This window comes from Adelges cooleyi, unplaced genomic scaffold (genome assembly GCF_023614345.1).
Source record: "Adelges cooleyi isolate 19-005CV unplaced genomic scaffold, UGA_ACOO_1.1 ACOO_flye_CR_arks_rails_tigmint_CR_PRNA_23, whole genome shotgun sequence".
In the NCBI taxonomy this organism is placed as follows: domain Eukaryota; kingdom Metazoa; phylum Arthropoda; class Insecta; order Hemiptera; family Adelgidae; genus Adelges; species Adelges cooleyi.
The window spans coordinates 16,871,774-16,891,628 of record NW_026095893.1 but is presented as its reverse complement, the minus strand read 5'-3'; the positions used below and the strand labels follow the sequence as shown (position 1 = coordinate 16,891,628).

The following is a 19,855-nucleotide window of genomic DNA, read 5'->3' as shown; positions in this document are numbered from 1 at the left end:
GGAAAATTAAATCGCCCGAAGATAATGATCGTTGTGACCACTACAAGTTTTTTTTTTAATAAAGTACATTATAGCTACGATTTGACACGATGGAAACGACCTAAGCAATGCGATGAGAGGAAATAATGATAAATCAGCTACAAGATAAAACATAGTGGTACAAAATATGTATATTGATAAAGACAGCTAGCTGATAGGTATAGTATAGTTATAAGAAAAAAGACTGATAAGAGAAAACAAGCTGATAGACATAACATAGTGATATTAACACTTTTTAGAGGCTTCTCGAAGAGAAAATTTCTAACATCTCAACTTTAGTTTACTGTAAAAGACTCTGATTAAAAAAAAGGAAAATCTTAGGCTTATTCATAATATGTTTCCATTTGTTAAACACATCAATTTATGGTTCGTATTTTATTTTATTTCAAATAACAAAATATGTTTAATGATTGAAAAATTATTTATTTGGTCGTTCGTTTTACATAAAATGTAAGTTTAACCATTTAGTTTTGAAAGAATAAATAACTTTTCTATGGCATAATTTAATATTTATATATGTATTAGATTGTGCTTTTGTAATCATGGTTGAAAAAGCAAATGTTGGATAAAAAAATATCCCAAAAAGCAAAGTGTAACGTTTCAATAATAATATACATTTTCTTTTTATGCTATATATATATGACGCTTGCACGAAAGACGTTTTATAGAATGTACATTTTCTAGTAAACCCGAGTGGTCTAATCACAAAATGAAGGTATTATAATTTTCTTGTAGTAGTGTAAACCGACCGTGAAAGCACATGGTCCAAATCACACTATTGTCGTGGAGTATTTTTCTTATACACAAACTGCTGGTCTAACAAAAGCGTCGATAATATGCATCGTGCGACGTCTCACGAAGGCCCGGACGGATATTTTTATTTCCATTACGTCGTTCATTATTGAATTTTCATCGTATAAATTGAATTAGCTTCGCACCCGTGTAGGTAGGTATACACACAGTGTACACACATTGTGTTCGATCCGCGTTGTCGTAGCTGCGGTCGTGGACGGGAAATCTTGAGAAAATAATAAATAATAACAACTGCAACACTTATACCGGGTCGTCCTAGAACGTTCTCGTCTTACAACAGCTATTACTCGAGTAACTTTTTATATTTTTTGGTATTATATGAAAAAAAAGAGCATTCTATGATAGAGTGTGTCCTATTTTTCAGCAAAAAAAAAAAAACAATGTGTACCTATGTTATCATTAAAGTGTATGTATGGTTTTGCGCGTAGGCCACCACTGTGATTGTTATTAATAATATTATTCTCTTTTTGCCGTCGTCGACGGCATAACGTTAAAAATATGTACTATACACACACGATTTCTACATCATTTATAACACGGCCCCTCGTTGAAATTTCAAAAGCACAAATCTATATTTCCCTAGTTTAACCCTCTATCCGATATTCGCCAGTCATTCTCTGTTCATTAATTTCGCTTGTCAAACTTTTCCTTCTTCATCATCAAACATAAAATAATATTATTATGTATATACACGCGTACACGGCCGGGTCAAAGTGAGTAGAATAATACGAACAATTAATATTAATTATTTTCTACCGCTACTCGGTTAGTGTCTAAAAATACACTAGGGCATTAAAAATTTAACGCAATACAATTCAAATTACATAAATAACCCGCAAAAACGCTGTACCGCAATTATAAGTATTTCTATATTGTCAACTTGCGTTGCGAGAATTCTTTGAATCTGAGAGTTATTTTCGTTCCTTGCAACATGAAAAACTTTAATTACTTACTTTCAACAAATTTAATTTCGATGTTTCTAACTAAGTAGTTCGAGTTGGTAGTTTCGAATCATTTGTGCGTGGTTTTTTTTAACAAAAGTCGGTCAATAATACAATTTTTAACTAAAAAAGCAATTGATTAAATAAAAAATAGCCTTGTTGTATTTACTCAGTGGATTGCCTAACTTTCAGACTGCCTTAGACAAAGCATATGTCTCAGTGTTTGTTAACATTAATACAATATAAATATGTAGTATAAGATATCCAAATAGAAAAAAAATACAGTAAAATTCTGAAAACATGACCAATCTTACTTACATGTGAATGGATAAGTAATATAAAGTCATATTTTTTAAATTTCAAATCATAATCATGTAATGTAATAGAGTAAAAAGTTTATTCACAAGTATTAAAAAAAAAAATGCTTACAAAGTGTGAAAGCAATTTTTTTATAGTATAACCATATTATTATTGTATACATGGTAGAGTTTGTAAGTTGTTACTAAATTGACATACTATGATATAAAATTACATTTTATGTTAGCTTATGTAATTTTATAACTAGTGAACTATGGATTTATTTTCACAAGTCATTTATTATAACAGCTATACTGTTAACCAACCACACCAACCTTTTGACGTCTGCGAGCATATCTTTTTTATTTCATTATCTTTCACTGCGTGTGCCCACAGAGGTGGATACAAGGAATTAAAGATAAACGGGACTATAGGGGCTGAAGTCACTTCCTTTTGTACTTAAATTGTACACATTAAAAGGGTATTTTTAATTTTTATTACATAATATATATATGAATATTATAGAATTTTTTTACCATGTAAACGTCAACTCTATGACATGTGTTTAAAGTACATTTTTTTTTCTAGCCCCTCGCTCGTGTGTCGAATACAATTATTGGAAAACGAGTAAACTACATTTCTCTACCCCCTCCCCCCCCCCCCGAGCACGAAGGTGGAGATATCCGTTGTAGAACACTTGCACGAACGGTTAGAATTATTGTATGCCATTACTTTTGCCTATTCTTTTGACCGTTTTCGTGGGGGTAGGTAGACGTCGACATCGTCGAGGCGGCGAGATTAAATTTGTTTATTGCGATTGGTTTTGGTGAAAAGATAAATTGGTTTTTGGGGGGGGGGGTGGAGGGGTCGACACGGAAACCCGTTGGATTCCGTGCACGTAAATACCGAAGGAGATGAAAGGAGAGCGAGTGCATATTATATACCTGTAGCTGTATATATAGCTGTATACCTGTAATAATAATAGTAATAATAATAAAGCTCCCTTTTCGACTCGGACGACGTTTCCTATACGGTAATAATAATTATTGTTTTTGGATAACATCCAGGACACGCAACCCGAACAAAAAGCCGCTCGTGTTCCGCTCGACATAGCTCTCCGTCCTTGGATCGTCCCGATGACACCGAAATTTTATTGTAGATCCATAGGGGTTTTTCAATAAAAAAATACTTCTTTATAGATCTTTTTTTTTCTTCCGAATCCTTACCTACCTACTGTACAGTGCACAGTACACACACACGCATGTAACTCTAACCATTGATTTCAATTTAACGCTATAATTCTGTTAAAGCCTGTCGGTAGCACACCATACACACACACACAAGTACTATATAGTATGTAACACATATTTTCAATGAACACACTGTAGGCTACCGTTTTGGTTTTTTTTCATCGACTATCTCGATTTTTTTTTAATATCTTCGGGCGTTTGTAAAATATGTTTCATTTTATTTCAACATAAAACAATTATAAAATTGTAGTTGCATTTCGAGAAAATGGGTGTCATGACCTTAATGAAACACCCTGTATATTTGAAAATTAACATTTTAACTATTTTTTCTGAAAGTTGTTTCACTTGGGTGTGGAATTATATTGAACGGGTCTTATTCCTTTAATGCTAAATTAGATTTGTCTCCTCTTGTTGTATGACTCTAATTCTCTTACGGTTTTTTCTCACCATAAAATGCGTTGCTTTTAGATTCTGCAAATGGTGTTATGTATAGTATATTATGTCTTTGTTGTGTTATGATATTAATTATACTATCGAACGTGTTTTCGTAGCTCAGCATATATTTTTAATGAGAATTTTATTATAATTTGTTTTCGGCATAGTTTGTTGAATAATTTATAAGATTAATTGTGTCTGTTGTGCTGTTGGATTGTAAAAAATCATGTTTAACCGTATCACGTGTCATGTATAGTTTATTTTACAACTTTTACCATACAATTTCCATATGTTTGTACTAATATGAATTATTATTAATTAGCACGACCTCGGCAATAATATTTATTTTTTGTTTTGTACATTGTCGCGTTGTTGAACTTTTAGTAACACGGTCAATACACAGCTATATCCAGCTGAATACAAGTGTGTACAAGTCGAACTCACTTGGCTTGCTGTTTTTTTTTTCAAGATGTTCTAATTTAGAATACACTTTGTGTTCACACTAATAGAAATACCCCCCCCCCCCGCCCCACATGCGAGCCATACCCAGCCAACGTACTCGTATATCGTTAACGGTTAATATTAGCTCGGGCTCATTACATACTGACGGTTACTTGTATTAATTTAAAAAACGTTTTACGCTCCGAAGCAATAATTGAACGCACGCTGATGGACCACATCTCCGGAGGGATTGGAAACGACACGTTGACAGATATTTGGTGACAAAAAAAGCATTTCGAGCAGCTCAAATATTTCATTTTTACACTAATTATTATCTAACGTCTAACGTTAGCGAGACATTATCGTTATGGTGCTTATACCGGGGGGAAAGAAATAGTGATTAAAATAAAAAAAGTTGACCCAACGGCTACGCCATGGTGCCCGTTGTGTTGCCTATACGGCAGGGGCGAAAAAGATCCGTGCACTGTCACCGCTGCACTGCGGTGGTCCGTGCACATTAACCGTTATTAGCTGTTGTCGTGCGCGCTTCCGGTCATTGATACGACAGTGTTAAAAACAAAACAAAAAATTCCATTTTTTTTTTCTATCATAATAATATTTTAAAATAATTTATTATACTCGACCGTGGTTTTTTCCCCTTCGAATCGGCCGGAGAGGCACGTAAGCGAACGTCACTCGACCGTGAACTATGTATCGGCCATATAGTATTAATAATAATATTTTACATGCAGTTCCCACCCCCGTGTTCCCCTTGCCACCGAACCGTTTCGGATTCGCGCCGCGACGCCGTTACCAGCACATAATATAATATTATTATTATTATTATTTATTATAAGAAAAATATAGTAGTAGCTTAGTCGTCCCGGACCGTCGGCCGAGTACAATGCTACAAAGTTTCCAGTGTGGCTGAAAGAAAGAAAGAACCCCTAAAAAAAAAAAAAATGCACACCGTGGAATATACTCGTGTAAAATGAATATCATGTAAAAAATAATTGCTATTATTATTTTCGACAACCGATTGGTTTCGGAATGATGATTCAGCGAGTGTACCGATTAATCACAGGCAGATCAGGAAAGATCCGTAAGGGATAATATTACTTTGCAACAACAACAAAAAAAAAACAAGCGTTTGTATCCACAAATAACGCGGTGCTTGACGTCACTCATAAATAATAATATAATATATTATGCACGAGCGTGTGTGTGCTTTGACCGTTTAATTTTTTTATTATTATTTGGATTGAGCATGTCGTTTTTTTTCCATCGCATCACACCCTCGTAAACATGGAGATTGTGTACTAAAATAGAACCGCAATAAATCTATAAAAATCTAAAAAAAAATGCCCACTTTTTTGTGTGTGTGTGTTAAGCACTACTTGACTAGGTACTTGTTGGTGGCGGTGAATAAGCGACAGCGGGAAAGAGAAATTTAGTAAAACAAACCACTCGGTCTCGGAGTAATGAAGTAGTGGAATAGAAAAGATAAAAAATTACTTTCGGCGTGTTTAAACGGCCAAGCTAATCACGGCACGTCAAATGGGAAACGGCCGGTGTTATTATTACCATGGGAACTAGATATTAATGACCGCCGAGTCAATTTGTCTTAACGCACCGTAATTATTAGAACACCTTCGTTCGGCCGGCTCTTGGAAACACATAGCTACTATTCTCCGGTGATGTTTACAAAACGCTATTTTATTTTAATTGTTAGTTTACCAAACGAACGGGCTGACGAAAATAACTGGCACTGCCGCCGCCACCATTGAAAACTTTAACCTGTCGTATTCATCAAGTTGCAGAATCCACTTTGTTTTGTATAATTATTTTTATTTAGTTTACACGCCACGTACTCGTGGACGAACTTAAAACGGCGTTCGCGCCAACAAGTAATAATAAAAAATAAAATAACATGTTATAATTAATTATTTCCTGGGTCTCCCTCTACGCCGTGTAGTGATTCCCATTGCACTTTGATTGATTCTACATTTTTAAACGGTTAACTGTTAATTTTTGTTTTTATGTCTTGTAAGTCGTAGTTTAGTTTTGGGCCCGTTTATGAACAAAAATATTGATTTTACTATAATGGCTTTTTTTCAATTGTCCTTAAAAATTAATAACAAACTTTTAATGCCCAGATTATTTTATTAGACTAAAAGTTGTTGCGAATTGTGTAAATGCACTTCGTTTATCCTTTGTTTTGCGGATCAACAACTAAATCAATTGTTTCGTTTAATTCGAATATAGTCTCAGAAACGTGTTCCGTAGGTTTGATTAATTTTCTACAATGTATTTGAAGTATAATTTGTTGGTTTATTATAAAAAAATGTTCATGCAGAATTCAAAATTGATTTGGAATTTTTGTTTTAAACATAAAAGACATAAATTGGTACTTTGTTACTTGTAGACGTGTTGCACAAAAAGTAGTACCCGAGGCCGACAAAAAAACCTAGAAAAAGCAGTCTAGTTTATCGTGTCGGTTTTAGAATAATTGTTGTGTAACCAAAACTATTTTTTACCCAACCCGAACCAAATAGTTGGTTTCGCTGTCATGATAACTGTCATGTTGGTTATCTGTAAATCGTTTCTTGGATGCGGGAGAAACCATTGTGTTCAACGTGTTCGTTATCTGTTAACGTAATCTCTCGTTCATGCATACAAACTAGATCACAACGACCGCAAGCTCTGATTAACATATTATTGTCTCCAATGCGAGAGTGTAGGTACCGAGCTCTAGCTCAGACTTTGTGTCGAATTTGTCTACACGGCCGTTTAATGTGCGTTTGACACGCGAACAGCCGATATCGCCTTCGAGATTTATATATTATGTAGGTATTTTGATTTATTTTCGCATGATATAACACCACAAGAGTGGTCGTATTGCTGTTTGGACGACCTTGCCGAGGTGCTGACTCGACGGAATGCAATAAGTATCGCGTGATCGCGTGGACAGTGTCGCCGCCCTTTCTGGATAAGTATAAAGCCAGCCAGTATACGACAACGATCACAGCCAACACTTTCAACGACCGCGTTATGTTACACGGACATGACAATCTTACCGTGTCCTGTGTCTACCTTACGTCCAAATTCAAACCAACTCTCCCCTACACGGAAACCTCTCCCCTTCCGCTAGAGTCACCCCCGTTGTATTTGTTATATGTATGCGTCTTGTCAGTTACACATCACTCATCACAACAGTCATGGCAACCCTCGTACCAATTTTCACAGGTGCACTGTTTCCACTTACTTGCGGATATGACGAACGATGCAATCTATGATTCGTTTATCTCGTCCCGTCACAGACTCTACCACGTTTATATTATAATACAGAATATATATATATATATATTAAATTGATATATTACAACAATCACACAATACCGACACGAATCGAACACGGACGTTTTCACTTTACTTGAAGCCATCTTTGTATTGCTCGGCCAAACAAATCGATAGTGTAATAAATTGTGTTTCGTGCAAAGAAAACCGAAAAAATTCAACGCGACATGATTGTTTCTGACAATTTTTCGGGAAGTATTATTACATGCAGAACAGTTGTTACTGTTGGTAGTGAAAAAGCCAACGTGAAAGATTAACAACCGGCTACGTTGAACTGCGATCGAATGATTTTCCAACTCATCACCGACTGAGGCTAACTTAAGTCTACGGTACCCGAAAGCCCACCTAAATATATGGGACATTGGCAAGGAGAGAACCCAATCCTCCATTCAATTCGGTTGTACAAGCGAATATAAAGTTATACATCACATCTTATAAAGAAGTTAAATGTTACATGAAAAGCACATCTATTTGAAAAGACCTCGCAGAAAATGCTAATTTATTTTCGTGTAAGTTATTGACGTTGAATTATTATAATAGACTTAACGTCAATTAAAAACTAGTCCTCGAAAAACTTAACATTTTTAAATTAAATTATAAAAAACTGAAATTACTTTTTCCTCTAAGTTTGATAGCTATTTTCGGTGAAACTTTAAAAAAAAAAAATAACTATTCTCGGTAACAGATTTTATTTTAGAAGTACAATGTTTAATTGCAAAATTATTTTATATTTATTATTATTTCCCAAATGGTATGACAGCCATGTTTTTTAAAAAAATTATCATTATTTTTTGTGTTTACTTAAATATGTTTAGTCTACGTTATACATACATACGGTTGTCAAAAAAATGCCACGTCAAACGATTTGTTTGGTGATATCAAGTATTAAACAAAAATATCTACGTAAGTCGGGAACACACAATACTATTACGTTAATTAATCTGCGGTGGAAATCGGTATTTTACTGCTAACAATAATATTTTAATTATTCCTGATTGTAACGTTTCCCGTCTCGTCGTACGCAAAGCCCAAATTGTAGAACCAACTGGTAAACAAATCATCGACATAACCATTGATTATGTTTTCTAAAAATTGTACCAAAGTCGTTTCCGCCGGTATCTGCTGTCTGAGTTTCTTGTTATTATAATCTACGGTTAAAATCGGCAGGGTCCAATATCTGTGTGACGGTATGCTGCAATAACGGTGTGTAAACCAATTGATGTTCTCTTTAGATACATCCGTCATAAATTCGCTTATGGTGTTCATTTCGAGATCGACCTCCTCCTCGTCGATACCGTGTGTGGGCAATTTAGGCTGTAAAGTCATGGTAAACTCTTTTAATCTTTGCGCGGCGACCATTACATTTTCCTTAGGTCTCGATTGCGGGCCTACCGAGTACACCAAGTCCATCACGTCTGACATGCATCTGTACCTCAATGACATCTTTTGCAGATTGGTCAGCACCAAATTAAAACAATCGTGATACCTTTGAAGCGAAGCGTTCGACGTTTTCGTGCCTACTATTGTTTTTTCTTTTCCGCAAGCCCGTATTAAATTTAGTATAAGAAGCCTGTACTTGACCATAATATCGGCATACTTACACCTGAGCACAGTCCAGATCTCCGTGTATTTCTCCAAGACGTTGAATTCATCGATTGGCTTTCGGCCCGCTGATAGCACTTCGAGTATTTCGGACATGGGGTCCGCTATTTCTCTGCGATGATTTCTATTCACTAAAATTCTAACACTGTCCATGGACCGCCATCCCGAATAATGCAACAATATGTTCAATTTATTTGTGAGTTCGGATTTTTGTGGTTCGCTTATATCGTCATCCGACACAACGCGTGTAAAACCAAGTACTGTGACCCAAACTAGTATTGAAATCAACATTTGCAAATGCATTTGGGTAGCGTTTAGTTAACAAAAAACAGTAGCGCTAATCGTTGAAGAATTTCGACTAATGTACACAGTGCTCAAAAATTGTATTATAATTTCTATTAATTTGATAGTTTGTTTAAACAAGTGCAAAAAACCATTTGCCACACGTGCCAATAATTTTCTCGTCAAACTCATGAATTAGATATGAAAACATGTTTATACAATTGACTAAACGATTATTAAATTGTATTTGTTAACGTTTCCCAAAAATTGCTTGACAGCGATTTTAATTAATATTTCATTATTTATCGTAATAAACTAAATATAGTTACTTTGACAAAGCGGCAATACCCTATAGTAGGTTGAAAAATTTCCCAATAAAACAATTAAAATGTTCAAGTCTAAACTAGAGCCGACGATTCTACACGTGTAGGACAAGGTTTGTGTAGTTTGAATTGACGTGTAGAAGTTTGTTTATTTAATACACGTGTAGTAGGACCTGAGATTCCTCTAACTTGACCCAAAGGCTATAATACTTTATCTTAGTGACAACCATTAATTAAAGAATAGTATCAAGTAAAATTGGAGGTCTTATTAAAACTTACAGTTGTAAGATTACGTGTAGTTGCAGGTACACGTGTATACTTATAACTACACGAACTTCTATACGCCAATTCAAACTACACGTAACTCGGTAGCTCTAGTCTAAATAGTCAACGAGAATGTTTAATATATTGAAAATGACAGCGACTTTTTTTAAATTTTATTATTATTTGTGTTTACTTAAAATATTTTAGTCTTTGTGTACACGTATAAGATAAGAAAATACAATTCCACGTTGCATATTTTGTTTGATAACAAGTTTTTAATACATAATTGATTAAAACAAAAATAATTTGGCAATACACAATATTGTGTTCAATAATCTACACTGTAAATTTGTAAAGGACATTTTAATTATTTCGATTTATAACGTTTCCTGTCCCGTCGTATGCGAAGCCCAAATCGAAGAAACAACTGTCCAAGATATCACTAACGTAACTATCCATTTCGTCCATTACAAATTGCACCATTGTCGTTTCTTCCGGTATCTGCAGGTTTCTCTTTTTGTTCTGGAAATCTATTTGTATACTAAACATACTGCATTCTTCTTGTGATGCAGCAATGCAATGACTCATGGCAAACCAATTTATGTGATTCTTATACACCCATAACAAAGTCGCTTATGGCTTTTATCTCTATATCGACCGCCATCTAGTTGATACCGTGTTCAGACAATTTCGAGGACGTTCTCGGTCCCACAGTTGAAGTAAACTCAGTCATTTTTTGCGTGCCGACCATTACGCCCTGCTTATATCCCACTTGCGGACCTAGCAAGTACATAAAGTCCAACGCGTCTGTCATGCATTTAAAACAATTGTAATACCTTTGAAGCGAAGCGTCGGACGTGTTTTTATTTTTATTTTTTTTTTCATTTCGGCAAACCCTTATAAAATTCTGTATGAGAATCTTGCCCCTGAAAATAACCTCAACGTACTTACACCTGAGCACAGTCCAGATCTCCTTGTATCTTACCAGCACGTTGAATTCGTCGATTGGATTCCGACCCGATGATATTAACTCGAGTATTACAGATATGGGATTTGCGACTTCTCTTTGTTGATTTTTATTCACTATAATTTGAACGTTGCTTATTTTGCGCCATCCCGAATGACTCACCAACATATTTAATTTATTTGCAAGTTCCGATCGGAGTGACTGTCTTATATTATTAACATCATCATCATTCGACACAACACGTGTAAAACAGTTTACAGCAACCCAAAACACTATTATTGAAATCAACAATTGTGAATTCATCATTGTAGCAGTTAAAAACAAAACACAATATTACACTTTTCGGTGGAAAACTTTTACTAATTCGCACAGCGTTAAAAAATTCTATTAAAATCACTATTAACTTACTTTTTATTTACTCAAGTGCCAAAACGGTTAACCAATAATATTTGCGATGAGATACACACATCAGCCCAAGTGTGATACGTTAAATAAATGACAATATATGGAGGCAGTATATTTTTACCTTTGTCTTATATTCAGCACAAAACGGCAAATATGAAACATATTTATTAGCATGTATTTTATTTTTTGAAAATTGGTACTATAACTTTTACGGTAGATTCTAGCGTCAGTGTGGCAAACTTTGTCATCTGAAATGAAATTTTGAAAAAGAAATTTGATGGTTTTATGTAAAATAAACATGATAGTATTTTTCAAAAACTGCATGACACCCAATTTATTTGAATATTCATTATTTTTTTTTGTTTACTTAAATTATATTAGTCTACGTGTACATGTACAAAGTTGTAAAACTAAATAACACGTAGTAGTTTGACGTCAAATTGTAAATACAGAACTGTTTTAAACAAAAATATTTTTATAAGTTGGAAATATACAATATTATGTTAATTTACGCTGTAAATCGGGAATAGTAATAATATTTTAATTATTCCGAACTGTAACGTTTCCCGTCCCGTCGTATGCGAAGCCCAAATTGAAGAAACAACTGTCCAATATATCACTAACGTAACTATCCATTTCGTCTATTACAAATTGCACCAAAGTCGTTTCTACTGGTATCTGCTGGTTCCTACTTTTGTTCTCCAAATCTATTTGTATTCTATATATAGACCGTTCTTCTTGTGGCGGAGCGTTGCAACGATTTTCGGCAAACCAATATATGTGATTCTTATATACATGCACGATGGAGTCGCCTATGGTTTTTATTTCGAAATCCACAGCGTTCTCGTTGATACCGAGTTCGGACAATTTCGACGACGTTTTTGGCCCAACAGTTGAAGTATACTCGGTAAATTTCAGTGCACCGGCCATTACGCCTTGCTTAAGTCCCGTTTGCGAACCTAACAAGTACATAAAATCCATTACGTCTGTCATGCATTTTAACCTCGACGACATGCTGTGGAGTTTGCTCAACAGCGAATTAAAACAATTGTAATACCTTTGAAGCGAAGCGTCGGTCGTTTTTTTATTTTTTTTTATTTTTTCATCTCGGCAAACCCGTATTACATTTTGTATGAGAATTTTGCACTTATGAAGAACGTCGGCATACCTACACCTGAGCACAGTCCAGATGTCATCGTATCTTGCTATGGCGTTGAATTCGTTGATTGGCTCTCTCCCTAATGATATTGCTTCGAGTATTATGGGCATGGGATTCACGATTTCTTTGTGTTGATTTTTTTCTACTATAATTTGAACGCTGTCCATTAACCGCCATCCCGAATGGCACACCAACATGTTTAATTTATTGGCAAGTTCCCGTTTTTGTGATTGGTCTAGGACATAATTAACCGATACAACGCGTGTAAAACAAAGTACGGTAACCCAAACTAGTATTGAAATCAACATTTGATAATGCATTTTGATAGCGATTTGTTAACAAAAAAGAGTAGCGCAAACCGTTGAAAAACTACGATTAAAGTCCACAGTGCTCAAAAATTTGGTTAAAATTTCTAATAATTTAATATTTTGTTTGTACAAGTGTCAAAACTTGTCGCCGTTTGCAACACGTGCCAATAATATTCTCGTCGAGCTAATGATTTATTTATAAAAAACGAGTTTATACAATGTTTTAATTATTTTATGATAAGTTAAGAAAACAATGAGAGTAATTTTATTTATTTATGAACATTTCGTTTAATCGACGAATGTTTCGCAATTAAAGGGCAAAATAAGGTACTAACCTTTCAAAGGTTAAAAGATTATTAAATTGTATTTGTTAATGTTTCCCAAAACTAGTTTGACAGCATGATGTTTGATTAAAATTTCATTATTTATTGTAATAAACTAAAAATAGTAACTTTAACAAAGCGGCAGTACCCTATAGTAGTTTGACAATTCCCCAATATAACAATTCAAATGCTCAAGTCTAAACAGACAACGAATATGTTTTTTTTATTAAAAATATCATTGATTTTTTTTTATTTCATTATTATTCTTGTTTAATTTAAATATTTTAGTCTATAATATGTACATGTATATGATTGTAAAATAAAATAACACGTTGCATATTTTGTTTGATATCAAGTTTTTAATACATAATTGATTAAAACAAAAATAATTTGGCAATACACAATATTGTGTTCAATAATCTACACTGTAAATTTGTAAAGGACATTTTAATTATTTCGATTTATAACGTTTCCTGTCCCGTCGTATGCGAAGCCCAAATCGAAGAAACAACTGTCCAAGATATCACTAACGTAACTATCCATTTCGTCCATTACAAATTGCACCATTGTCGTTTCCTCCGGTATCTGCTGGTTCCTCTTTTTGTTCTGCATATCTATTTGTATTCTATATATAGACCATTCTTCTTGTGGCAAAGTGTTGCAAAGGTTGTTGGCAAACCAATATACGTGACTGTAGTATACACCCATGATAAAATCGTTTATTGATTTTAACTCGATGTCGACAGCCCTCTCGTTAATACCGTGTTCGGACAATTTCGCAGACGTTCTCGGTCCTACAGTTGAAGTAAACTCGGCCAATTTTTGTATACCGAACATAACGCCTTGCTTTTGTGCCGATGACGAACCTAGCATAAACATAAAGTCCAACGCGTCTGTCATGCATTTAAACCTCGGCGATATGCTGTGGAGTTTGCTCAACAGCAAATTAAAACAATTGTAATACATTTGATTTGGTGAGTCGGACGCTTTTTTATTATTTTTTTTTTCATTTCGGCAAGCCCGTGTAAATTTTTGTATGAGAATCCTGCACCTGGAAATAACATTGGCGTACTTACACCTGAGAACAGCCCACATATCATTGAATCTTGCTATGACGTTGAATTGGTGGATTGGCTCACGTCCCGATGATATTGCTTGGAGAATTTCGGACATGGGATTTGTGACTTCTGCGTGTTGATATTTATTTACTACAAATTGAACGCTTCTCATAGTCTGCCATCCCGAATGACGCACCAACATGTTTAATTTATTGGCAAGTTCCGATTGGTATGATTGTCTTATGATATAATCATCATCACCATCATCATCTGACAAAACGCGTGTAATACAATGTACAGCAACCCAAAAAACTATTATTGAAATTAACGTTTGCGAATGCATCATTAGAGCGGCTAAAAAACAAAACACAATATTACACTTTTCGTTGAAAAACTTTAACTAATGAACGCTGTTCGAAAACTCGATTAAATTTGCTATTAATCTAATTTTTGTTTACACACGTGCTAAAACTATTAACCAATAATATTCGCGATGAGCTGCAAACAACGTCCCAACATGATTGAGATTTGTTCGGTTGCTTAACCACTGGTTTTGAAATTGTAAAAAAAACTTGTTCAAGTAACGGATGTAGAGATAAATGATAATGAAATGTCCAATGTTTATAGAGCTAAAATTGTAAAGATAAAAACATAGGTATAAAAAAAATGTTGTTACTTTTTTACATGAAAATGTATTAAAAATAGACTTAAGGGATTTTTAGAAAAAAACAATTTTTTTAGTTGCAATCAATTTGGTTTTAGAAAATAGTTATCTACTTATCATGATTGTTTTCACGTAATCAAGTATATTTATTAAATACATTTATTTAAAAGTTTTAAGTTTATTTAAAAAAAAAAGGCTTTAGGAATACTTATCCTAATTACTTAAAAAAAGCTTTTGATTCTACTGATCAATAAATAATGAATTGAAAATTTGAGTGTTGTGGTTTTTTGGGAATACTTTTAGATTTATTGAAATCATATTTTACTAATAGATCTCAGGTTGCCAGTTTTTTTTTAGTGGAAAGATTAAAACAACATGTGCTGTTTGTTTCTCAATGCACAGTTTTAGGGCCTATAATATTTAAAAAAAATACAAATGGATTTTTAAATGTAAATTTTGATGGTGATGTTTTTTGCTTCTCCGATAATACTATATTACTTTTTAATGACAATTTTATAGAAAAACTGTATAAAAAGCTAGTTTTAAATTAGTTAAACAGTGGTTGGATAATAGTTCTTTAGATTTAAATCCTGCTACTTGTACTTAAATGTAACTAATTAAAAAATGTACTTGTTTTGGAGTAACTAAGTCTTGTTTCATAATATTATTATATCATATAGCTTTAGCAATTATTTTGTCTGATATTGCTAATTACTTTTTAACTGTTTAAAAATTACATAAATAGTGTACAACTTAATGAATTTATAATAAAATATATACACACTATTAAAATTGTTTATAGTATTATAATGTAGTCTACATTTTAATTTTGAACTTCTACTCACATCACAGGTTTCAGAGAGTACACTACTAAAATTATTTCATAAAATGCATAAATATGTTGTTAGTTCTTAAACTACACTAGTAATTTTTACAAAGTAGTAATCCCCTCTAGTAGTTTGACTATTCGCTAAATAAAACAATTTCAATGTTTAAGTGTAAACTGACATGAAAAGTTAAATCATTTGTACATGACAAACGCCAGATGTTCTGAATTCTAGTTTTATATTATAATACTTTCGTACGGTGACCCAAACTAGTATTGAAATCAAGATTTGCAAATGCATTTGGTTAACGTTTAGTTAACAAAAACCAGTAGTGCTAATCGTTGAAGAATTTCGACTAATGTACACACTAAAAAATTACTAAAAAATTGTATTATAATTTCTATTAATTTGATAGCTTGTTTAAACAAGTGCCAAAAACTATTCGACGTTTGCCACACGTGCCAACAATATTCTCGTCGAACTCATGATTTAGGTATGAAAACATGTTTATACAATTAATTAAACGATTATTAAAAAGTATTTGTTAACGTTTCTCAAAAATTGCTTGACACCGATTTTGATTAATATTTCATTATTTATCGTAATAAACTAAAAATAGTTACTTTGACAAAGCGGCAATACCCTATAGTAGTTTGAAAAATTTCCCAATAAAACAATTTAAATGCTCAAGTCCAAACTAGAGCCGACGATTCTACACGTGTATTTAAAATACACGTGTAGGATAAGGTTTTTGTAGTTTGAATTGACGTGTAGAAGTTTGTTTATTTAATACACGTGTAGGACCTGAGATTCCTCTAACTTGACCCAAAGGCTATAATACTTTATCTTAGTGACAACCATTAATTAAAGAATAGTATCAAGTAAAATTGGAGGCCTTATTAAAACGTACAGTTGTAAGATTACGTGTAGTTGCAGGTACACGTGTATACTTATAACTACACGAACTTCTATACGCCAATTCAAACTACACGTGTTATCGGTGGCTCTAGTGTAAATACACAACGAGAATGTTTAATATATTGAAAATTACAGCGACTTTTTTTAAATTTTATTATTATTTGTGTTTACTTAAAATATTTTAGTCTATGTGTACACGTATAAGATAAGAAAATACAATTCCACGTTGCATATTTTGTTTGATATCAAGTTTTTAATAATTGCTTTAAACAAAAAAATCTCCATGAGTCGGAAATACACAATATATTATGTTTATTAATCTACATTTTAAATCGGTAATGGATAGTAATATTTTAATTATTCCCGATTATAACTTTACCCGTCAGATCGTAGGCGAAACCCAACTCGAAGAAACAACTGTCCAAGATATTACTAACGTAACTATCCATTTCGTCTATCACATATTGCATTAAAGTCGTTTCTACCGGTATCTGCTGGTTCCTCTTTTTGTTCTGCATATCTATTTGTATTCTATATATAGACCATTCTTCTTGTGGCGGAGCGTTGCAACGATTGTTGGCAAACCAATATATGTGCCTGTTATATGTATTTACGAAGAAGTCGCTTATGTTTTTTATTTCGATATCCACAGCGTTTTCGTTGTAACCTAGTTTTGACAATTCTGTTGACGTTCTCGGTCCTACTGTTGAAGTATACTCGGTAAATTTTTTCGTGCCGTCTATTATGCCTTGCTTAAGTCCCGATTGCGGACCTAACAAGTACATAAAGTCCAACGCGTCTGCCATGCATTTAAACCTCGACGATGAGCTGTGGAGTTTGCTCAACAGCGATTTAAAACAAATGTGATACCTCTGAAGCGAAGCGTCGGTCGTTTTATTTTTTTCTATTATTTTTTCTAATCGGCAAACCCGTATTACATTTTGTATGAGAAGCCTGCACTGCAAAAGAACCTCGGCGAACTTACACCTGAGCACAGTCCAGATCTCCTTGTATCTTTCCAGAATGTTGAATTTGTCGATTGGATTCCTGCCCGATAATATTTCTTCGAGTATTATGGGCATTGGTTCCTCGATTTCTCTGTGTTGATTTGTATTTAATATAACTTGAACGCTCCTCATGGCTTGCCATCCCGAATGACGCACCAACGTGTTTAATGTATTTGCAAGTTCCATCATATGTGCTTGTCTCATCGTCGACTCAACGTTTGTGAAAAAAAGTTCACCAACCCAAAAAATTAGTATTGAAATTAACTTTTGCAAATGCATTATCGTAGCGTCTAATTACCAAAACGCAGTTGGTGTGTTCGATGAAAACCTTTAACTAATGTACGCAGCGTTCAAAAAGTCGATTAACATAACTATTATAATTTAATTTTTTGTTTAAACAAGTGTCAAAACTATTCGCGATGAGCTGTTTGTCTACACACAACGTCCTAAGTCGGATACGTTAGTTATCTGTATTTTTTTTTAAATCAAAACCACATACGCTACCAACTATTAAACAGTAAGACAATGCCATATTTGTTCATACAATAATATAGGTATTTTAATTAATTTGTATATAATTATATAAAATCATCTATTTTTCTTCAATATATTTAAATTTGCTGTTGTTCCTCGTTTTAAGTTTATAGTATATATTTATGATTGTCGTCGCTTCTAACATGCTTATTCACCTCTCTCTATCCAATGTCGCTCCCATATCCAGCAATGGACCTCCTTATTTTTTTTGTCCTACTGTATCATACCATCACTGTCGGGGCCTGTCTTTTGGTCTTAAAATACTGTATCATAAAATTCTTTAGACTTGTATGTATTAAATTCCTCAATCACAAAAATGTGGCAAGGTTTTTATAGACCTTGTTGTTATAAATGTGGATTAAAAGCGTATTATTAAAATTAAGTGTTTAAACATTTAGCATAACATTTATATTTGATATATAACTAATTACATAGATATAAATATACGCATTTAAAAGCAGTTGTTCATAATAATTATTGAAGTGAAAAAAATTATTGATTTCAATTATTTCAACTGTCTCAAAATAATATTGAGTTACTACAAAAACAACTAACTTATCAACTAATTTTTAATTTGTGTTATGCTAAATCATTGGTTATTACCTTTAACATATAACAATATTTGTGTAAGTAACTGGATTCGTAATATTTCACAGCGAATCTAGTAAAACTGAAAATGTAAAAATTCCAATATTGTGTAGTAGTGTATTTAACATAAAAAACAATATATAGGATAATTTTAGAAAAAGCAATAAAATAATTAACTGTCTTTAAGATCCTCTACATAGTTAAGTTACGTTAATATTAATAAATAAGCAACGGCAACATTTGATTTTTAGTTAAACCGACTTACACGTTTAAAATCGTTATAGATATTTAATTTAAAAAAATATAGTTTACTAAAAAAACCAAATGCTTAGTTAACCTAACTACTTAAAAACAACTAACTAAGTTTGTTATTTTTAACTCAAATGATCTAGTTGGCGCAACCATATTATAATAGATCCAACCAATTTTTTTCTAACCATTTACTATGACCAAATAATTTTTTTCCGTGTAGTGGTTGTACTGATGTTATTTTGTTGTTATGTCATATCAATTATAATAATTTAAAAAAGGTAATCAATTCTGTAGCCGGGAAATCTTAAATTGATGGTTTGGACCCAATTTTAGCATAATTTAGGAAACATTTTCTGTTAAGATGAAAGAATGTATTAATTCAAACTCTTTAAGTTAAGTGTTATAAACAAGAGGCTAGTAATAAGTTGACTAAATTAAAACCTTGAAACACTTAAGGTTTAATTACTTCTGTTGGCTTTAGAGAAAAGCTAAGAGTTGAAAACAAATTTTATTAAGTATAGAAATGTGTGAAGTAGTGTAATAAATTAAGCTAGAAGTTTAGATTTTCAAACAACGACTCTAAAACTAATGTTTGATATTAAATCCCATTTTTTAAAGTTTCCCAGCGAAGTTGACAGCGATTTTTATTTTATAAAATTCTATTACTTATCGTGTTTACATAAATAATTTCAGCTTATGTGTACATGTACAAAGTTGTAAAATATAGTACCACTTTGATCATTTTGCATGGTATCAAATCTATATATATATATATATATATATATATATATAATATGAATG

General features: G+C 33.0%; 2 protein-coding genes across 4 annotated transcripts in view; one reads left to right on the top strand and one right to left on the bottom strand.

Annotated features, from left to right (window-relative positions):
• LOC126836037 (lysine-specific histone demethylase 1A) overlaps positions 1–19,855 on the top strand; it is a 414,770-nt gene that overhangs the window by 313,721 nt on the left and 81,194 nt on the right. The window lies entirely within an intron of this gene.
• LOC126836038 (uncharacterized) lies at positions 13,605–18,009 on the bottom strand. Of its 2 annotated transcripts, none has more exons than XM_050569000.1 (2): positions 17,053–18,009; positions 13,605–14,618 (listed from the first exon to the last, which is right to left on the bottom strand). In XM_050569000.1, exons 1-2 carry the CDS (start codon positions 17,957–17,959, stop codon positions 13,654–13,656), a joined length of 1,872 nt encoding a protein of 623 aa, XP_050424957.1. In that variant the 5' UTR covers positions 17,960–18,009; the 3' UTR covers positions 13,605–13,653. The 2 variants fall into 2 exon arrangements, with proteins under 2 accessions (XP_050424957.1, XP_050424958.1); XM_050569001.1 differs by lacking the exon at positions 13,605–14,618 and adding an exon at positions 14,849–14,893.

What these genes read in the sequence shown, in the direction of transcription:
- LOC126836038 (XM_050569000.1), bottom strand. Translation starts at nt 17,959, where the DNA reads ATGCATTTGCAAAAGTTAATTTCAATACTAATTTTTTGGGTTGGTGAA. An exon ending in TTTCGCCTACGATCTGACGG is followed by an intron (nt 14,619 to 17,052) that starts GTAAAGTTATAA and finishes TTTGTTTTTTAG; the next exon opens with CCGCTCTAATGATGCATTCG.